Here is a 22,841-nt window from a genome sequence, read left to right as displayed (position 1 = left end):
TGCAAATCTGCATGATTCAGCCTCACACCGGCCCCCAACTCTGACTGTAGTCCCAGCATGGCTAAAACCCCCTAGAAAGAAAAGTAACCACATAAAATAATAGTTGACTAACTCCAAAAGCACTGCAACTTAGCTGTGTTCCTTTTTGTTTGTTTTTGTTTTCTGGTATTAGTTTAACATTCCACATTTCTGAAGACTATGGGTTGAAATTCTTTCCCCTTGTTTATGTCTACAAAAGCATGACATTTTCTTAGTCTAACATCCCATATTCGATTCAAAAACATACGAATGTGGGTTTTTCTCTTTTCCTTCATTTGCCTGTTTCATCTTTTCCCTCTTCCCAACAGAGTCACACACCACTTTTGTGATATTTGTTTGTTTCACTAAGATTTCTTTCCATAAATTTCTTCAGTATGAGAGATGGAATAAAAATATTTCTTTCACAGTTGCTCCCGGTGACAGGTAATAAACCCATTTTTGAAAGGTGGTGTAATAACTGAGCTGTAAACCATAGGATTTCCCTCTGGAGACATCATTATTTTTTAGCGTGTTTGTTTTAATAGAGAGTAAACTGCAGAATACAGGGTTTGAATCACTGTTGTTTTAAAAAGTAGTTCTCACTTTCTCAACACGTGGGTTACTTCTAAACATTTAGAAATTTTTTTATCTTTGAAAAACAAAATTAATTCTTGTTCTTAAGTAGATTTATCTGAGGACAAAGTTACAAATAGGTGAGATTGAATTCATACTCATCAACTAAGATAAGTAAGGTAACATTTACTTATCATAATATTTCGGTAGACATTAACAGTTCCGATGACTGTGTGTGCCCATTGACGATACTTGAAGTGTGAGGTGGTTATCTGAAGAATCTATGGGAAAACTTTGGTTCCTCAGATCATTAAAAGAAACTGCACTTATGCTACAGTGCAGCTGTTTGTGCTTCTGTTTTATTTTGTTGTTTTTACAATTGCATGTTTTTGACAGATGAGGAATTTCATATTTATGAATTTGAAAGATATTTAATTCATTATTAAATATCAGTTCACCCCAAAGAAAATGTCGTCTGCAGTGTTTCTTGGTTTTGTCCACACAACAAATAACTTAGTATTTCTTGAAGAACTATTGCAATATTGTGAAAAGATACCTTGCTTTTGGATTTACAATTAAGTTTTGCTCAATTAACAACTGGCAAAGTCTTGGAATCATACATCCTTAGGACACTCATAAAAATGCAAAGTTATCACTTAGGCAATGGGAACAGAAAATGACTCAGGTTTGTCACCACTTCTTAGGTGAAGGAACATGGGTGTAAATAAATAGAAAAGAATCTAGAATATACAAAATAAATTATTTGCTTTCTAAAAAGAGGCAGCTAAGTGCTTGTGTTTATAGGAAACTTTTCAAAACATGTCATTAACAGTAATAATCCAATTACATAAATGCCTTTCATAATTAGAAATCATTTTCTTCTAATGAAATTAATTCATAGAAATTAAATGAGTTCATTTCACCAGGAAATGCTGTATAAGTGCCTTTCTCTAAAACAGCATATTAATACTCTGACGTGGATCTTGTGGGGTCCACGAATACAATGGGATGGATGAGTCTTGCTCCAACATAGATTCCCAGAAGTCACAGGCTGCTGTTCCATAGCAGCTAAAAGAATGACACAGGCCAAAGAGAGGCATACCATTTCACACTCTAGGTGATTGTTGCTATAAGCAAATGGTGGCCCTGTGTGGCCAGATGGTCTGGGGTTTTTCAAAGAGTAGTTGGATATCTGGATTTTTATATGCAATATTCCAATTGTTAAATGTTGTTGAAAAATTCAATTTTTTAAAAACATGGTCTGACTCAATCACACACTTCTCTGGCCACAAGTCGCCAACCTCTGCTTGAAGGATGAACAGCCCCATTGGAATTTGTGGCAGCTGCAAAGTTCCTGCTAATACTAGAGACTATTGCCAGTGGTAATGGGTTTGTTTGCAATGGTTTTTAGATCTTGGAAATGATGTGAATATACAGTGATCCTAACTTTAAAAACTGACTCTCTGCTTCAGGTACAAGAAGGGCCAGAAATTGTCTGCAGATGGGCACTTACAGGTTTTACACAAGGAGACAAGACATTCGGTGTTCATTCCGAAGGCATGCGAGGCAGACGCAGGCCTCTATGTGGCTCGGGCCCAAAACTCTAATGGCATTCTCTCTTCCAATGTCATCCTCCACGTGACAGGTAACCACAGGCCGCCAATCACAAGAATAAACTGGATAACACTGTGTGTCATCTATATTAGTGTGTCCCTAATGTACTGGGTACTCACACAGTAACTGTGGGGTTAGCACTCCTGGATGTCATTCTCATGAGCCTAAAGAACAATGCTATGGTTGTTTATTTTCCTGTATCTCCCACAGAACATCCTCCATGAAGCGTACCCCCATTCTGGTCATGTTGTTTGTTCAGCTAATCCCACTGCTCAGTGAAATAATCACATTTTCTTTAGTGTTTTAGTATATTTGAAGACGTTGGTAAATTATTAGCAGTGGATAAGCATACATTTTTGTATTCTAGAGAGATGTGTTCAAGACAAAAGCACAGTAAAATACACTGTTTATTCCCTCCCAGTTTAAGAGCATGTATATTAAGGTTCGCTTCAGTAGAAAGATGTGAGTTAAATTTCAAATTCAATTGTTTGATAATTTTTTCAGTTTATTTATTTTTAAAGAGAGAGAGAGGGAGAGCAGGGAGGGGCAGAGAGAGAGGTGGAGAAAGAGAGAGAATCCCAAGCAGGCTCCATACTGTCAGTGCAGAGCTGGACACAGGGCTTGAACTCACAAACCATGACATGATGACCTGAACCGAAACCAAGAGTCAGACACTTAACTGACTGAGCCACCAAGACACCCCCAATAACTTGTTTTTAATTGTGGTCATAAACATCTCTTTGTAGAATAACAGTAGAAATATTGAAGTTGTAGTTTTCATTATTGCATAAGCTGTCCTTTCATCTTGTTTTATGTCTTTATCTCATTTATTGAAATACATTCTATATATTTTCAACCTAGCCTTCCATCCTAAGTCTGGGGAGGCCATCGTAAATAATCATTCCTTATGCTGATCTCATGGGTTTCACAGTGGAGAATAGATGTGCTGTTAACTTCAAATGAAGTTTCAAACTTCCATCAGCTGTACATGTCATAGAGCAAAATGGAGCACAGGCTGCAGATGGACCAACATAATTCCTGTCATGCCACTGTCACCTTTTGGGTAGCCATGTATATACACCAGCAACCTGCTCTTCCTGCTTCTAATCTTGATTCTTCAACTATTTTTGCAGCCTGTGGTATAGACATCTCAATGCCTCAGTTTCCCATTTGGAAAATGGGTTCATCATCTACCTCTTGGGCAATTGAGCATTTTTGTTTCATGTCTTGTAAACATTTGGAAATGCAAAGCATTCTATGAAGGCTAAACGTAATTATATTGGTTGATGTAATTTATCATCACACTGCCTCCTGCCCACTCTTCTCTTTCAGATGCTATTTCTTTAGGATATTAAAGGAATAATATTAGTCTGTGATTTCCAAGCTTTCCCGTGTGGGATGTTGATGGTTTATGAATTGGAAGTCAAATTCCTTTCTAATTTTGTAAGACTGTATCTTATTCAAAGACTTGAAATTAACCATAGTAGGATGCATTTAGTATGATAAAAGGGAAAAAGAAGAGTGTAATAAGATAACATAAGGTGAATTCTATCCTTCTAATTATCACTGTAATACTGAAGAATGCTCTATACATTTCTGAAATATATCATTCAGAAAAGAGGGTCTTTTTCTGGTTCCTTTTAAAAATAAACATGAATGAGAGAGGCATTTGTTTTTAAATTTTAAACATAGTCTTGTCATGGTAGGCTAAAATCATTGGTTGAAAGAATAATTTATTACATATTTTAATGAAGAGAAGGAATTAATTATGTTGCTGCAAGACTGTCTACAATAATATTTAAATGTAATATATTCAAGTTAATATTAAAAAGTTACCAAAGGGTATCTGAAGACATGAAATGTGTGGTTGTGTAAAGTTGACATATTTTCCTATGCATTCAATTTAATTAAAAAATTAAATCACTTAATTTTCTTCCAAATTTTGACAGAAATCTATTAAAAGCTTATATATAACATCCTAGGGAATCTTTGGTCCAGTTTCACATATTTTTCATATCTTGCCTAACTGCTGCTCCCATGTTGAAGCTAAATAGTAAAATCTATTCATGTCCAAAGAGGGTGGTCAGGACCAGGTAACAAATTCTTCTCCCACTCTATGTCTCTTTCCTGTTAATTCAATAAGATCTCCCTTCCCACTTTGTCATCTTGATGAAATTTGTGGCTTAAGGTTATTAGGGCATGGAAATAGCTGATTTGTTTTACCTGTTGCATGCCACTTAAAGGCTAATCCTTTGAGGATTGTATATCCATGATGTATGACTAAATAAGGCATAAAAACCTCTGATACATTGGATGTATATATACCAAATATAACATGTATTTGATATATATTTCAAATGTATGTATATACATACACATATATGTACACACACATAGAACCCAAATATTGGGAAAAAGCATTATATTGATATTCAAGATATATAGGTCAAGATACATAGTTCAGCTAGCTATCTGTATATCAGTCTATCTGTCCAATCATTCATCTATCCAACCATCCATCCATCCATCCATACATCCAAGTATTTACCTATCTACTTACCTACCTATTACCTACCTATCTACCTACCTACCTACCTATTCTTTTGCGCTATTGATTGACTATCTAGTAATTCCAGTAGCAGTGAACAATAATTAACTATCCAATTATTCTTCCAGCTATATTTTAATTTCAAAGACTTACATGTGATTTTCTTTTTGCCTGGATTTCTGTCTTGATAAAAGAATTCTCCTTATGCAAGTGTGAACTAAACTTATTGATTAAAAATGAAAAACCTGGGAAATTCAAGTGATGTTTCTATTTAAAAACATATACATTTATACCCATTTACTTTAGAGAAAATTCTGGACAGTTAGTAATACCAAAACACTTTTCAACAAGAAAATATAAATGACAAGGAAGATTAAAAGGAACATATACTTGACACCTTGAAGGAATGCAAAACAAAATGAATTTGAGTTTCCTATGAGGCATGATAACTGAGCTTTCCAGTTCTGATTTTCTAATAAAAAGTGTATAAACATTTGGTGGTAAAATTTTTTTCATACTCAATTCGAAGAGAAATTTATGCAGGAATCCTTACATTCAGATCTCTACACATTCTAAAATTTCTAAAATCTTTGGAAAAAGAAGCAGTAAACAATTAGTTATCTCATTCAATAATGCTAACCATCACTTATAATCAAGATGCAGCCTTAAAATAGATGACTGTAAGAACCTTCTAACTACTTCACTCAAGTTTTAATTTCTTCAAGTGGTGCACAAAGCCTTTTAGTACCTGGCCTCCCCTCCCAACCTCTATTCCATCACTTCTGATCCCCCCACACGGTGACATTTTACTTTAGGTTTTTAACCTATCATGTTCTTTCTTCTCTCTGTCCTTTCTTCCCAGAACTCCTTCCTATATGCTAACCTATCTTCATGTGGCTTAACTACTGCATATCCTTCTTGGTCCATTTGAGATACAACTTCCCCCAGGAAGCCTTCTGACCCATCAAGTCCAGTGTAGATGTTCCTGCTATGTGTGCTGTCAGAACCTGAGCTGCCCATGTCATGTCCCTTGATACATAATACTGAAATTGCATGTTTGAGCATCCGTCTCCTCTGTGACAGCCCTGTTCATCACTATATTACTAGCACCTAAGACATAGTCATATTCAATAAATATTTCTTGAATTATTAGAGGCCAACAAAAATACACTCAACTTGTTTTTTTCTTTTTCTGGAGAGAGGGGGTGGAGGAATATGAAAAGAGAAAGATACATTTGTTACTTGATTATTACTTTTTATTATGTCCATTGACCAATCAGAATCAGGTTCTAGTCATGAAGTATGTAGGCATACTACAATGACTATGTCCAAAATGCCAAAAGCTCAATTTATGTACTTCTTTCAACACCCCACAAATTATCAGTATCTTATTGTAGTAATCAATAGTCTCAGTAATCTGGCTGTATACAGATTTTACTTAAAACCAACATTTCATTCATACGTGTAAATTTTAAAAGAACCAAATTCAAGGATTTCTATTGATTTCCAAATGAACAAAGGCAAAAATATTGTACCTTGTTCCACTTGTTTTTATTTGTGACTATTCCCTACTAGAAATTGCCATCTGAAGTTTTTGACATTCCTGTTGTATGTACTTTGTTTTAAGTCTGTCCATGAAACAGTTATTTGAAACAAAATAAAATATATGCTCCTAGTATGCTCTGATATTGTGCACGTCAATGCAAATGCCAAAGCATAACACACTGTTTTCCATTAGCAGAATCTTGAGCTGTATTAGCCAAAAGATTTGCATTCACTAAATGAAACAGTGTCCTCCTTAAAGCAACAACAATTCATTTTCTCTGCTCTCATTACATGAGATGAGATTTGAATGTTATCAGCTGTGTATGAATTCAGCCTTAAAATGGAAAGCACAAAGCTGCTAATTTGGCCTTTACCCATGAATCCCCACACCACTGTTCCTTGTGTTGGTGAGTGTTTATATAACATCATCAGCTACCCAAGCATCAGGGGTGGAAGTTGGATGCATGACATTCCTCCAGATGAACAAATCTTTGATTCTGGAGTTTGGCCAGATCTTTCTTCTGTTCAGTGGAAATTTCATTTGTATAAGCCAGGACCTAGCAAATCCAATTCTTTGTATCCTCCTTTTTATATTATAAAATTAACACCTATTCTCCTTAAGGAACAAGGGAGTAGGAAGAGCTGTATGGACAAGAATGTTTGTGTACATATAGTTCCAATTAGCACAGTAAAGACTGGCTGAAACTGAAACATATTTTAACCAGAGGAGTAGCTGGAAAACCTTTATCCAACCTGATCTTTCTTTAAATCAGAAGAATAATAGTTATATACTTTGATGTTTTCAATCTGTATTCAGATGGCTCCCTGCTATGGCTTTTTTCCATTTAGGACCCACTTAAATATCAATACTTGTGAAATAACAGCTCCAGAGCTAGCTAATGAAATAAACTTTTCCCTTTGACATTCAACAACTGTTCTTTTCCAAAAACCTTATTGATCCAACAACTACAAAATGGTATTTTTATCTCATGTTAGCATTAAAAATCATATAATGAAATCTCCTGAAGATAAAAATTCAAAGGATGAAATATATAAAAAAGTATAACTTATTCATGGTGAATAGTCTCCAACCCATATTATTCTCATGATGCCAGAGAACCTTTCTTTGTAAGAAGTATTATGCAAACCCACATGCAAACAAGCTGTTGGCAAACAGGGCCACTGTAAATGCAGACAAAGTAGGAAACCAGTTACCTGGCAGGATCAGAAAGGCTAAAATTCCCATCTGCTCCAAAGTGTCTTCCCTAGCCACCATTGCCATGCTGACTCTCAGAGGCCTGCCTTTGATTAAAATTAATGCAGCTCTAGAAGATGCCTCTTAAAATGAGTATTTATCATTTCTATTACTCTTAAAGGAGTAAAAGAATTTCTCATCATATCCTGGTCTGGGTTATCAGATTAAATACAATTGTTTCCCCTACCAAAAAATAAATTCTTCTGAGGAACTGGGATATGTGGGAGCCTGAATGAGTTGTATGTTACGTTCTACTAAGTGTTGGGAAATGTAGGACAGGAAGGGAAAAATAGCCAAACATCAGGGTGAGGAAACAGAATGTCAGCTGGGGGTTTCATCCTCACTCTCAATGTGAATTTCCTATAGATTCAGGAAATGTATGTGGGGAGACCCCTGAGGGGAGATGAGGCCACAATAAAATGTGTCTGCATGACATTTTTTGTTACCCAATTAGAGGACTGTACTGAGTTGAATAGCATCAGGGTTACCCTAAATCCAGTGACTGGTGTTCTTATAAGAAGACCATAACAGACATGGAGACAAAGGAGGCACACAGGAAAGGGCCATGTGATAAAAGCAGAGATTGGTGGCATTGTCAGCCTCTTCAAGTTCTGGAACACCAGAGATTGCAACCGCAAGGAACAAGAAGTAATAAACTATTCTTCCCTAGAGACTTTGCAGAGAACATGGTCATATTGAAGCCTTGATTTTGGACTTCTAGCCCTCAGAGCTGAGAAAGAATAAATTTCTGTTGTTTTAAGCTACCCAGTGGTTTTTTGTCATAGCAGCCTCAGGAAGCAATACCAGGACCATGCTCTAGAAAAGTCTATTCAAGTCTATTCAAGTCTTTCTCTGGTGAAAAAATTCCCAGAGACATTCATTAATAGACACCAACCAGCCTTTCAAACCAGCACTCCCAGGTGTTCTAGAAGGCCTCAGTTCTCTTCTTAATTTGGGGGATCACCTTGACACATTTTAATCAGTGAACAACTATATTCATCCTCTATGTGAACATTGCCCACCATGTGCACCATAGCACTAGGGGTTCTTTTTTTTTTCAACGTTTTTTTTTTTTTTATTTATTTTTGGGACAGAGAGAGACAGAGCATGAACGGGGGAGGGGCAGAGAGAGAGGGAGACACAGAATCGGAAACAGGCTCCAGGCTCCGAGCCATCAGCCCAGAGCCTGACGCGGGGCTCGAACTCACCGGACCGCGAGATCGTGACCTGGCTGAAGTCGGACGCTTAACCGACTGCGCCACCCAGGCGCCCCAAGCACTAGGGGTTCTAAAGGAAGAGTCCTTCAAGACAAGTCCTAATGAATTAACTACGTACTTGAACAAGTAGTTGCAAGAACAAGAACAAGAAAAATTGGCTACTTGTTTGAACAACTATTTGCAAGAACAAGAAAAAGAAAAAACAAGGTAGTATGTAATCAAAGTGAGGAAAAAATGGCCTCCAGGTAGGGGAGAAGACAAAGGGAAGCTGTGGTTAGAAATGTGAGCCAGTATACGGAAGTGTAGTGTGACACAGTGTAAAGAAGAGAGAAGTTCAATAAATGGGACTACTCACACCTAAGTATTAGGATATGTACGATCTAAAAGAGCACTGTCAATCAATTAGATCCAACTGACATTTATAAAATAGTGTATTCACCAATAGCAGAATACACATTCTTCTTAAGCTCACATGGAACATTCACCAAGATACCATATTCTTGGCTGTAAAACACACCTCACTTAAATTTAAAAGAATAGTAATCATACAAAGCATGTTCTTAAACCATAATGGGATTAAACTAGAAATCAGAAAGATAGCTAGAAAATCTCCAAATATTTGGAAATTAAACATACTTCTAATAACACATGGGTCAAAAATAAATCTTAAGGGAAATGTTTAAATATTTTGGAGTACATAAAAATGCATCAATATAAGGGAGGCAAACCATAGAGACTCTTAAACATAGAGAACAAACTAAGGATTGCTGGAGTGGTTGGTGGCGGGATGGGCTAAGTGGGTGATGGGCATTAAGATGGGCTTGTTAGGATGACACTGGGTGTTATATATAAGTGATGAATCAATAAATTCTACTCCTGAAATCATTATTTCACTATACGTTAACTAACTTGGATTTAAATAAAATTAAAAAATTAAAAAAATGCATCATACTGATCCTTGGATATTAAAAACCTATTAAGGGAATACTATAAGAAACTGCCCACAAATTTGATAACTGAGATGAAATGGATCAATTCCTTGAAATATTTAAACTACCAAAACTCACAGAAGCAGAAAGAGACAACATGAATCACACCTATATCTATTTAAGATATTAAAACAATAGTTACTAGGCTTCCAAAAAAATAAAGTACTATGCCCAGATGGTTTCACTGGTAAATCTACAAAATATTTAAGGAAGAAATAATACCAATTCACCAAAATCTCTTTAAGAAATAGAAGTAGGGAGAACAGTTATAACTCATTCTATGAGATCTGAATTACCCTAATACAAAAACGGATAAAGATATTAAAGGAAAACTATAGCCAATATCTCTCATGAATATAGACATAAACATTCTCAACACAATACTAATAAATCAAATACAACAATGAATAAATCAGATTTCTTACACAAGTGCAATTTGGTCCATGTATGCAAGGCTGGTCCGGTATTCAAAAATCAATCAATATAATCTGCCACATATACAGGCAAAAGAAGAAAAATTACATGCTTATGTCTGTCAGTTGATTCAGGAAAACCATTTGAGAAAATCCAACATGTGTTCATGATAATTTAAAAAAAAACTCTCAGAAAACTAGAAACAGAAGAAACCTCCTCAACTTGATAAATATCTACAAAAATCCTATAACTAACATCATACTTAATGGTAAGAGACTAGACATTTTGCCCCTAAGATTGGGAAGAAGGTAAGAGTGTCTTCTCACGACTCTTATTCAATGTTGTACTGGAATTCCTAGCCAGTGAATAAGATAAGAAAAGGAAATAAAAGTTTTACAAGTTGGAAAAGAAGAAATAAAACTATATTTGCAGGTATCATGATTTTCTAGGTAGAAAATCCCAGTGAATCTACCAAAAACTCTTGGAATCAATAAGTAAACAGAGCAAGTTTATCAGAAGCAGAAGGTCTGCAACAACTGCATCCAGGAGAAAGACAAGGAGTTAGCAATTAATGAATCACAGTGAATCAGGCATCTTCAGAGGCAGGGGCAAGGGCAGGCAACATGAATTTGTCCCTTTTCCACAAATTTGTTACAGACAACATGGATACTTGTCATCTACTTGCAACGCTTCACATTTGATTGTTCTTACAGCTTTCTATGATATTTAGGAGATTTCAAAAGAGATATATTATTTGAAGGAGATGATGCTCACCAGGGCAAGGGGATACTTGATATGGAACATAAATCAAATGTGATCATTTACTGGCCATTGTCATTATTAACAGACCAAGAGAGAAAAATTAGAAAGACATCGTAGTTATAACATTGTAGGGCTGAGCTTTCTCGAACAATAACAATTTTAATACTAGAAGAAAAGGAGTCCTTTTGGCCTCTGACATCAAATCCCAGAGTGGATGATTTATCAGCTAGTACTCTGCTGCTCTACAAGAACGAATTGTATCTTTCATGGATTAGTACTTTCTTATCAGCAAGGATGTGCTCATGCTACTAGTATACTTCTAAGATTTTTTGATAGAAACCAGACCTAAAATATGTCAGACATTGTATCATACTTTTAAAAATAATCAGTTCCATAAAGTATCTTGGTCTATTAATTAATTAAAGGATAGAATACAAATGGCCACTTTGGCACTTACATTGAACTAGAAACTTCAGTGAAACTAATCATTTTGTATTTTCTTCTTTTTTTTAATGTTTTTAATGGTTTTTTTTTTTTTTTTTTTTTTTTTTGAGAGAGAGAGAGTGTAAGCTGGGGAGGGGCAGAGAGAGAGAAGGAGGCACAGAAATGGAAGCAGGCTCCAGGCTCTGAGCTGTCAGCACAGAGCCCAACGCGGGGCTCAAACTCACGGGACTGCAAAATCATAACCTGAGCTTAAGTCGGACGCTTAACCGACTGAGCCACCCAGATGCCCCTCATTTTGTATTTTCAAATAGTAACTATAAGTGCTTTCTCTTTTCTGTGTCCTCGAAGGCGAATTTTGGTCATCTACATCATTTGTCCAAAATAGAATTCTATTATAATTTATGACGTAAAAGAAAACTAACTCATGTACCACAAAAGGCAAGTATTAAACTTGTATTTTATCAAAAGCTTTATAAACATATAAACATATAAATCATATAAACAGCGAAGTACTGTTAAGATCCCATCCAGGATTTAGAAATGGATATTCAAGCAGAGTACTCATTGTAGTTTTTGTTTAAACCTATGGCAGCATAGTATATATTTGAACAAATAGTAATTCACATTTACAATTCAAAATGGATCGTGAAGAATGTACATATGCAAGCCATGACCACAGTCTAAGGTACAGGGGCTTGTTTTCTTGACACGAGTCCCATTCTGTGCTCTGACTCTAATCCATCATAGGTAAAAATTCAGTCAGAGGGATGATGCTATCTCACAGGGAACCTTAGAATTTAAGGAAAATCTATGGTTTCTTTAAATGTGAAAAATTATGCTTGGTTGTCTTAATCATTGTTACATAGCACAGCATGTCACATGTCATTAGTATCACTGTGAATTAATAAAAACCATTTTAAGTGTTTTGGATCTTGGCGTTACAAGTGGGGTGTGTGTGTGTACGTGTATCTGTTTCTTAGTATGAGTTCTTATCTGTATGATTTAGGTAATATATAAGATGCCCAGGTGACATATGATGTAATGAGGTTAGAAAGACAGTTTATGTTGATGGTAACAGTGCTATGAGCAACTGATGACTAAGAGTTCATGAAGAAACAGGCTTTTCTTATTTTAGTGTGGTATAATACAGACATGTATTTATATGCATCCTACAAGATAAAATACTCAGCCCAACTCCAGTATTAAAAATGTGCAATTAAAAGCCAGTATATTTCAAACAGAATTCCTAGATAGCAGATGGAAATGGGAAAATACTATTCAAATCTATATACACATATATCAACTTCAAATGTAAATCCATTTAAATTCCTCATAGGTAGAAATCCTAAAAGAGTTATTTCAATATAGAACTTGGAGGTTGCCTCTATTTAAATGTGATATCGTAAATCATGCTCAAGAAGCTGCTGTTGTTGTTTTTTTTTAATCCATTGGCTATTGTATTTGAATTTTCCATATGAAGTACTGAATGTGGTCCTTAAAGGCAGATTTCTCTAGCTCATTTCTTAAAGTTATTAAAGTATATATGATTACTTCAAGAACAAATGTTTTGTGTTCATTTCTTTTTTTACTGCTAATGGTTTATGCATGCAGATAATGAAATGTATATTATGTCTACTAAGTACCTAGAAGCAATAGAATTTACCTACCTGTTTCTTTGCTCTACTGGGAGCTCTTTAAAATGTAATTCAACATTAAATCTCTGTAATACATTTAATCTGATTATTTCATTCCGTCTTGCAGATAGGGTATGTTTATCTTGTGTAAATATTGACTCACAAATGCTCTTTTTAAAAAAAAATTTTTTTTTGAGTTTATTTATTTTTGAGACAGAGAGAGACAGAGCATGAACGGGGGAGGGTCAGAGAGAGAGGGAGACACAGAATCGGAAGCAGGCTCCAGGCTCTGAGCTGTCAGCACAGAGCCCGACGCGGGGCTCGAACTCACAGACCGCGAGATCGTGACCTGAGCCGAAGTCGGATGCTCAACTGACTGAGCCACCCAGGCGCCCCAACAAATGCTCTTAATAAATGCAGTTGCTCAATTCAAGAGGAAAAATCATCATGATGTTTATTATTTGATAGGGAATATACTCCTATTTAACATCCCGTTAGTATAGTAATCTGTTTTATAACAGGTCAGTAATCAAAGCAAGTGAAGATAGTTTTCTCTAGTCAAATTTACTGATTTCTCACAAGAAACCACTCTGAGAGTTGTAGAGTCCTGTTTGAAAATGAATTCACATTTAGGCATCATATGTTCAGTCACATAGTTTTGAAGATGTGTGGGATTTAGGCAATGCTACCAAGAACTAGGCAAAATAGCTACCAGAAGAATAGTAAACTTCTATGTTCCAAATTCTTAGTGCTGCCCTACTAAGTCGTGTAGGGCCATAGTAGGTTAAGCATATTGATAATGATAATGGCTATCATGCTTGTCTGTTTGGAAATATGTCAAAGGTTTATTCAGAATGGAAAAATATTCTATTTAAAACTCTTTTTGGGAGGAGCGCCTGAGTGGCTCAGTCCCTAAAGCATCCGACCTCACCTCAGGTCATGATCTTCAGGTCTGTGAGTTCGAGCCCTGCAGGCACTGTGCTAACAGCTGAGAGCCTGGAGCCTGCTTCAGATTCTGTGTCTCCCTCTCTTTCTGCCTCTCTCCTGCTAGCACCCTGTCTCTCTCTCTTGAAAATGAATAAACATTAAAAAAAAAGAATTTAAATCTCCTTTAGGGAAAAAAAATCAGAAACCACTTGCAGTTACACTCAGAATTAGACGTCCCACCAATGAGCATATCCTTTCTCTATGAAAAAAGAACTAGCTACTGAATTCATTTCTCCTATACTTTCTTGCCATGTCATTGATTTTAATGAGAAATGTTTAGGAGAAATGAAATAATTGTGAATCTGTTTTGCCTGGCACTAAGTCACTAATTGTATGCTGCATAGATAATTTAACCCAATAGTTGTATTGAATATTTCTCAGGTTCACGGAACTGTGGGGCTGAAATTCGCTGAAATGCAATTCCATGTCAGACACAAACAGGAAATATTATCTAAGGCAATAAACAGGTGCTATGGTAAAGACAAGATGACAAACAATAGCTATCACAATATTATGCAATAACAAATGGGATGAAGGATGGGAACTATTTCTGTGCTGAAAGGGAAATGCAAACCCAGTTCCCATTGTGTTTAATGTTCTTCCCTGGGGTGTTGAGCTCTCTCTCTCTTTTTTTTTAAGGGTTCTTCTTTGTTCTCTTTTGGAGGAGACACACATATACATACATGTCCGTATACACCTAGAAACTTATATATGAATGCATCTAATTATATCTATATTCATAATAGTTGTCCTCTGAAAGTCTCACAAAGACTCGGTGCAGAAAGTCATCCCAGGCATCCTCATCAGTATCCATATAACCATTCCACCAGTGACCCTGAGAATATTTGGGCTAGCTTCAGGGAAGTTTCCTCCAGGTTGGTATGCAGACACTGTGGTGAAAACCTCTAAGATTTAGCCTGTGTGAGCCGATCTGCAGAATTTCAGATTGTTAGAAAAGAGGAACATTTCTCCATTGTGTATCCACACTTGACAGTCCCCACTTTTAAACCTGATTTCTTTAAGTGAAGGGTTGATATAAACTAGGAGAAAAATATTTTTCCCAAGTTCTGTGGAACTATATGTCCTAAACATTAAGTTGCTATAAGTCAATTGCTTGCTTTTATCTGGTGTCTTGTAAACTCTTGCTACAGAGGACCAGCAACATCAACATCTTCTAGGAACTTGCTGAAAATGAAGAACCTCAGATTCTACCCTAGATCTACTGAATCAGGACCTGCATTTTAGGAAGATTCTCTAGTCATTTTTATGCATATTCAAGTTTGAGAAACATTGTTTTAGAAAATGCTTTGAGTTTTAAAGAGTTCAAGCCTTGAATGCAATAATTTCCTGCTGGTTACATCTGTGCTCCAAATTCATAAGATGCAAAATGGAAGAATTCAACACTGGTTTCCATAGAAACACTGACATGGATTGACAGATTTCTACAGTAGAAACAGTAAAAGAAATTAGAATGATATAAACCACTCTGAGAGTTGTAGAGTCCTGTTTGAAAATGAATTCAGATTTAGGCATCACATGTTCAGTCAGATAACTTTGATGATGTGTGGGATTTAGGCAATGCCACCAAGAAATCTGCAAAACCAGAAGGTGCCAGAAGAATAGCAAACTTCTAGTTCCAAACCCACAGGCTCTGCCCCACTAAACATCTTAGGGTCATAGCAGGTCAAGCATATTATAATGGCTATCATGCTTATCTGTCTGACAATATGCCAAAGGTTTATTCAGAATGGGAAAAAAATATTCTCTTTATTTAGAACTACTTTGGGGGGAAAGCAGAAACCACTTACAGTTTCTGATTTCTGCAGTGTAACTTGCAGTTACACTCAGAATTACATGCCCCACCAATGAGCATAAATAGCCAACAAGTCCATGCCAACGTTAAATGCTCTTTGGAAAGTTTAACAGCCTGAGTTCCCAGTGTATACTATTTCAAGTGACCTAAAAACTTGAGTCATGGTGTGCTCACTTAAATATTGTAATTAATCTAATTTTTAGAAGATTATTAACATCTACCGCTGCCATTTCTGTGAGTAGAATTTACCAAGGAAAATTTGCTATTCATGTATTAGCATTGAAGTATATTTTTGACTCCATACACAATACAAATTTTATATTTCTATTTTAGTAACATTGGCACGCAAATTTAAAATGAATATTATTGTTATTTAAGTTATATGACATTGACTATGCACATTATCAGACATAAACAAATTATAACCAATGTTCACTTTCATTTCATTTTCTTGATGACAGATATGACTTTACATGTCTAATCTGGAATTGCCATTTGGAATAAGGTAGATGAGATAAAACTCAGCCCCTCTATTAATGCTGCTCTGAGAAACCTACAGGCATCTGAATCTTTTATAAATTGGATAAACGTTGGCTTTTTTGTTGAGGTTGTCATGTGCATTTTACAAGTTAATTGAAATCCTTAAATAATGCTTATTAAAGTAGTGGAACACTGATTTTATAAAATACATCATGTATTTCAGCCTGCTTTAATCATCTTGCATTCATATAGAAATGAGCACTTGTTTTAAAAATATGGGCTATCCCCTATTACTCTTGTTAAATGTTACTCTTTTAAAGAGCTAAAGATCTAAAATCTAATCCTAGCTCTGTTATAGAAGAACTCTCAGGACTTAGGCAACTAAGTTCTCTGACCCTCATGTTCCTTGCCTGTGAATAATGGTATGAATTACACCATCTCTAAAAGTGCTTCTGGCTCTCACTGATCTCTAAGGAGTGTTAAACACACAACAGCATTCTTGATTTTCTCATTCGAATGGGCAGATGATATTACCAAGGACTTGGATAGGGGGGGTCAAAGATCAAGAGGCCAGCTCAATTTTAGGATAAAATTTAAAGAAAATTTCTTGGAAAGCAATGGGCAGAGAAGAACTTTCTTTGGTGGAAATAGTACACTCCTTGTCAGTCATAAAATGTTCTCTTTATTCATCAGAGAAGAAAAAAATGTATGTAGGAGTCCAAATAGAGTGGGCTAAAAACCTGGTATACCCAAACACAGGCTCTAATTCAGCCTCCAAAAGTCCCAAAGTCAAAGCCCTTTAATGCAGAAATGCTGTTGGCAGGGTATGACTCATTTGAATAATAAAATAACTGAGAATATCTCACAGAGTAATTGAACAATATATCTCTATATTAGAAAAGAGAAAGTTGGGGTGCCTGGGTGGCTCAGTCAGTTAAGCATCAGATTCTTGATTTCAGCTCAGGTCATGATCTCATGATTGTGAGATGGAGCCCAGAGTCAGGCTCCTCGCTGGGCATGGAGCCTACTTAAGATTCTCTCTCTCCCTCTGCCCCTCCCCCAGTGCATGCATGCACATTCTCTCTGAAAGAAAGAGTTGGCATCAATCTTGTCATTCTATGACTTTGTGACATTCTATAACACCTTAAATATTCTCTTGTGTGGAATGAGTATAAATGTGGATAGTGGCATAATAGAACCTAAAATTTCATTTCAACATGTTTATCGTGAGGGATCTTGAAAGCATTTCATACATGGATGACATCATGTGATTGTAGTGCTCTAAACTACACGTCTGTTCACTCAATACTTGTTTTAGTGAAAAGCTTGGTACCAATTTCAGGCAAAAAAAAATTTTTTTAATTTTAGAGAGAGAGAGAGAGCATGAGTGGGGGAGAGGGGGCAGAGGAAGAAAGAGAGAAAACCTAAGTAGGCTCTGCACCCAGGGCACACATGGACCTCAATCCCACGACCCTGGGATCATGACCTGAGCCAAAACCAAGAATAGGATGCTTAACCAACTGAGCCACCCAGGGGCCCCCACATTTTAATCTTCATTATGTTGAAATGAAGTCACCTTTCTATTGTGATCTCTTTCAAAATAAGCTTTTACATATTCTAATGTTTTATTCTGAATGGTTCATATAAATTCATGTTTTCTCCAAAATATATTGTTTAATTTCACTTTGATCAACTTTAGCTCTCATTCTCAGGAAAAAGCAACTGTGTTTAAGTCACTTTTTAAAAGTTTATTTATTGTGAGAGAGATAGAGAGCGCAAGCAGGGGAGGGGCAGAGAGAGAGAGATAGAGACAGAGAGAATTCCAAGCAGGCTCCATGCTGTCAACATGGAATCTCACACAGGGTTCTATCCCACGAACCATGAGATCATGACCTGAGCCAAAATCAAGAGTAGGATGCTTAACTGACTGAACCACCCAGGCAGCCCTAAGATATTTCTTTAAATGGTATCTTCTTATTGCATCTAAACTAATTGCATATAGAACACATCATGATTTTCTTCTAAATTGAACTTAAGCCTAGATATGTTTTAGTGCCCAACATATTCAAATATCATTTTCCTTGTTTTTAAAACGTTTAAAGGAAGAGATTGTCTGTTTAATTAAGAACACATATCTGAAAAGAAAATATTATCTTGGGAAATTATAAATTCTGGTTATCAGGGTGAAGATAATCCTGAAAGAGAAATTATCTGAGCCTTATCTGAGGGACTACACCCCTTACCTTGTCCTAATCACACCACATGTGTGCACGCATGCACGCGCACACTCACACACACACACACACACACACACACACCCGTTCTCCACCAGTGTGACCAAACCAAGGAAAATGAGAAGCAGGAACATAGTTACACAAGTCACGGCCAAAGAAGAAGATTAAAAATAGTATCTTAATCTTTCAGAACCACCAATTTTCAAAGTGAGCCAGAGGGCAGGCAGCAGCTATAGTTTCAAAGAAAAGTAATGACCTCTTTCTAATCAGCTACCCTGTGATAGAACATAAACTGCAGTAAGTCATGACTTAGGATCCTGTTATGTATCAGATAAATAAGGGAAAGTATCACTGATGTGCTTTATTTGGTAAATATGCTTACTGGTATGCTGGTATATATTCCACTTATGCCCTTTAATGTAATAGAATGCTTTCCAAATTTTTCAGCTTGTATGTACATTGACCAGAAAATGTTCTATGTGGAAACTGCATTGTGCTTGAGTTTTGAGAACTTTTCGTAGGATATCTATACACTTACTGAAGTTAGTTAAAAATATAGAAAATGTGGTCTTCATGGTGTATTCCTCCAAGGCAGAGTTTCTCAACACTGACACTACTGACATTTGAAAGCAGATTAATCTTTGTAGTGGGTGGCTGTCCTGTGCATCACAGGATATTTAGCAGCATTTCTGGCTTCCAGCCATGAGACACCGTTAGCATGCCCACCCCCGGATGTGACAATCAAAAATGTCTCCAGATATTGCCAAATACCCCCGGCATAAAATCATCTCCAGTTGGAAACCACTGTTCTAAAGATACAAGATAGCATGGGCTTGGTCGGGCTCAAATGCTGGTGCTCTCTTCATCAAAATTTAGAAAATAAAATCCAGCAATTAATGTGGACTTCACAGAACAATGTTACTATTGCTTTATTATTTAACCTTATCCTTTATCAGTTTTTTCTTAAGTGGATTGCTACTATCCTGGATAGATTGCTAAATTATTTTGTTGAAAAAACTTGTTATGAGATCTAAAACTTCTGGCATATCATCTCTCTATATAATGATAATGAAATTGCTTAATCAAATGTATCAAACAGAAGCCCACAGAACTCATTGGATTGGAGTCTACATTCTCCTGGAATTTGAAAGGAAAAAGAGATGTAAGGGATACCATTTTTTGGCAAAGAGGCTAGATTCCTTTGTAATCAAAGGTTACATGCTTGGTCCTAAATGTCATCAATACCAGTTCTGTTGAAATCTGTGCTTATAGTATACTTACTCTTCAGAAATGTGGCTTTTTACTCTGGAAATCCTTCCTGATCCCCCAGCGAGCATGGAAATTTGGTAGCTTAAGAAAATTTGCCCCTCAAGTCCTTCTCTCCCCCTTATATGTGAGGAAAGTAGAATATAACAAGATGACTATATTCTTAACATAAAGTCATCTTAATGGGTTTGGCTTGACTTTTGTTTTTGTTTTTGTTTTTCTGGTTCAGGAAACTATACATGGTTGCTATATGTTAGAGGATGGTAAGATTACAGTAAAGAGAAGATTGTTTATAAATCCTTCTGAAAGTAAACTCATTTTAAATATTGCACATGTGTGCTTTATATCAGCAATGTCAAATATCTTTTTATTTTTTAAAACTAGACAAAATTCCAGCATTCCTAGAAAGTGTTGAACCTGCCCACCTCCAGGAGGGAGATATGATTCCACACTACAGTACCTGGAATACTGGCTTATCATTTGTGACAAATGCACTATGCTAATATAAGATGTTAACAATAAAGGAAATTGTATGTGTAGGATGGGAATACGTGGGAACTCTCAATACTTTGTGTTCAATATTTCTGTAAACCTAAAACTTCCCTAAAAATTAGTCTATCAATTTTTTAATGGCTCTGAAAAGAAAACCACTAATTTTTGAAGTGATAAAAATGTGAAGTCTAATAAAATTATGGTTCTTAAACATACATGGAGTGGTTGTTTTAAGTATCATTTAGATTTTTCAGTTGTGACCCTGTTTCTCAAAACTTTAACAATGAAGAAATCTATTTTAAAGGAAAAATGTATTACAGGTCCCAAGAATTGTTTACATTGTTTTTAATACTTTATTATTTAAATTTGTGCAAATATTAAGCTAAATATAAGTCCTTTATGTTTCCAAAACTAGGAAACAAAAAAATGCAAACCAAAGATAAAACAAAACCAATAAAATTATATCTATCAGCATCCATTAATGTGACAGATGATATGTTGCTGAAACTAATTGCTGCTTAAAATGTGAGTATCGTTTTATAGCAAGCTGCCAGCAAAGCTGAATTTCCATTCAAAAGGTTGTTCCATGAGTGTGGACTTAGAAGGATAAGTTTGAATTCATTATTATTAGGCTCAGATAGCCCAATGTACTTATCCTCATAAGATGATGGAGGTTCAGTGAATGTAGGCCTTTCCAAGAGCACCCTGCCTGCCTTCTTTCAGATGGTGCTGGAAGGGAAGAGAGCCAACCCTTGCCTTGGTAAGTCCTGTTTAAGCACTCTATGAACAAGATGTTCATGACTTATTAAAATAGTCTTTCTTTTCTTCCATTCTACTCTTGCATGTCATTTCTCTTAAATGGCTTTTTTCTCTTATTGTACAATATATATTGTATTATCATATATTGAATATTACAGCAATAATCTTCATTGTAGACAACTCAGATTGTATAGAAAAGCAAAAAAAAAAAAAGTATCAAATTAACCCATAATCTACCACTCAGAGACAAATACTATCAACATTATATTATTTGTATTTCCAGGTTTTATGTTGTGAACACACACACGTATGTAGCTACCTGTAAACATATGGAACATCAGTGCCTTCCAGCCAGAGAGCACCAGGAGCATATCCATGGTTAAACATGTTGGAGTATTGCTTGTTGCAACAAAGGGAACTACAGGCACATCAGTAATAAGGGGATAGACATGACTTACAATTGGACTTAGACTTTGTGTTATGTGACTTTGGGGAACGTTTAAGGCCTTGTTATGGATTGGAGGTGGAAGTCTATGTTTCAGTATCTTAATGAATTTCATCTGTAGGGCAGGAAGATTGATTTAGTCACATGAGCCAGGGTAGGGGATGGCGTATTGCTGGGTCATTTTTGTGGCTTGGACAGTGTTCACATTTGTGTTCAGACAAGATGATGGAATAGTTTTGTCCTTGTCCCAATCCATCATGGTTCCATGATTCCATGGTTCCACGTGAAGTTGTTTATGTTCAACAGAAAGACACAAGATCTAGCTCTGAGTGCCTGGCAGTTTCTGGATGTTAGGGCCTGCTTTAGTTTCTCAAAGCTTAGAGTCTTTTTAAGCCTATATAAGGCCTTATACCTGTTAGTCTACTAACCTCTAATGAGTGTAGTTTCTATAGGGTGAATGATACTGTTTTCCTCCTCCTCTGGGCCTCTACAAGCAACCCCAGCCCACACCGCAATCTATTACCACACGGGCAGGTGGTAAGTGTTTCTTCACTCTAAAGATGAAAGAATTTGCTAAGGGCAGAACTTTACTGCTAATGCTTTCGCTTTTTAAATGGGAGGGTAAACATTTAACACTTAGATCCAAAATGAGGGCCAAAAGCTGGGCTCTCATTTGCTACTGGAATACTGTAATTGGCAGCTGGAAATGCCCATCTTCTCCAAAATGCTGCACTCTCATTTCCTCCAACAAGCTTCAGGGTTTCAGAGAAAATCTGCCACTAAATAATCATCAATATTTTTCTCTGATAAAGCTTCCAGAAATATTTCATTGAGCACTGTATAAATTTGTGAAGGTGGCTATAATGAAGTACCATAGACTGGGTGGCTTAAACAGCAGCGATTTATTTTCTCACAGCCTTGGAGGCTATAAATTCAAGATCAAGGTGTCAGCTGGGTTGGTTTCTTCTGAGGCTTCACTCCTTCACTTATAGATCACCATCTTGTTTCCATGTCTTCACATGGTCATTCCTCTGTGTATGTCTGTATCCCAATCTCTTCTTATAAAGATACCAGTCACATAGGATTAGGGCCGACCCTAATGACCTCATCTTGACTTCATTACCTTTTTAAAGTCTCTATCTCCAAATACAGTTACATTCTGAGGTACTAGGGGTTAGGATTTCAGCCATATGAACTGTGGAGGGGGACACAAATCAGCCTAGAACAAGCACTTACTGTGTGTTAATCATTGTTCTAGGCAGTACTGCACCTGACAATGAGCTGGGCAAAGTCAAAACTGGGGCCAAATAGTCAGAAGTGGAGGAAAATAGATTCAGTGAGTATCTTTGGTG

General features: G+C 36.3%; 1 protein-coding gene across 2 annotated transcripts in view; it reads left to right on the top strand.

The window, feature by feature from the left end:
* CCDC141 (coiled-coil domain containing 141) overlaps positions 1–2,734 on the top strand; it is a 228,886-nt gene extending 226,152 nt beyond the window's left edge. For both annotated transcript variants that reach the window (XM_042949270.1, XM_042949269.1), the window contains one exon: positions 2,064–2,734. In XM_042949270.1, coding sequence (XP_042805204.1) covers positions 2,064–2,331 — 268 coding nt within the window. In that variant the 3' untranslated portion in view covers positions 2,332–2,734. The remainder of the gene's footprint in view (positions 1–2,063) is intronic.
* Positions 2,735–22,841: the final 20,107 nt, after the last annotated feature.

The sequence above is a fragment of the Panthera leo genome, chromosome C1 (genome assembly GCF_018350215.1).
Source record: "Panthera leo isolate Ple1 chromosome C1, P.leo_Ple1_pat1.1, whole genome shotgun sequence".
Classification (NCBI taxonomy): Eukaryota; Metazoa; Chordata; class Mammalia; order Carnivora; family Felidae; genus Panthera; species Panthera leo.
This window is presented reverse-complemented; position numbering and strand designations above follow the sequence as displayed.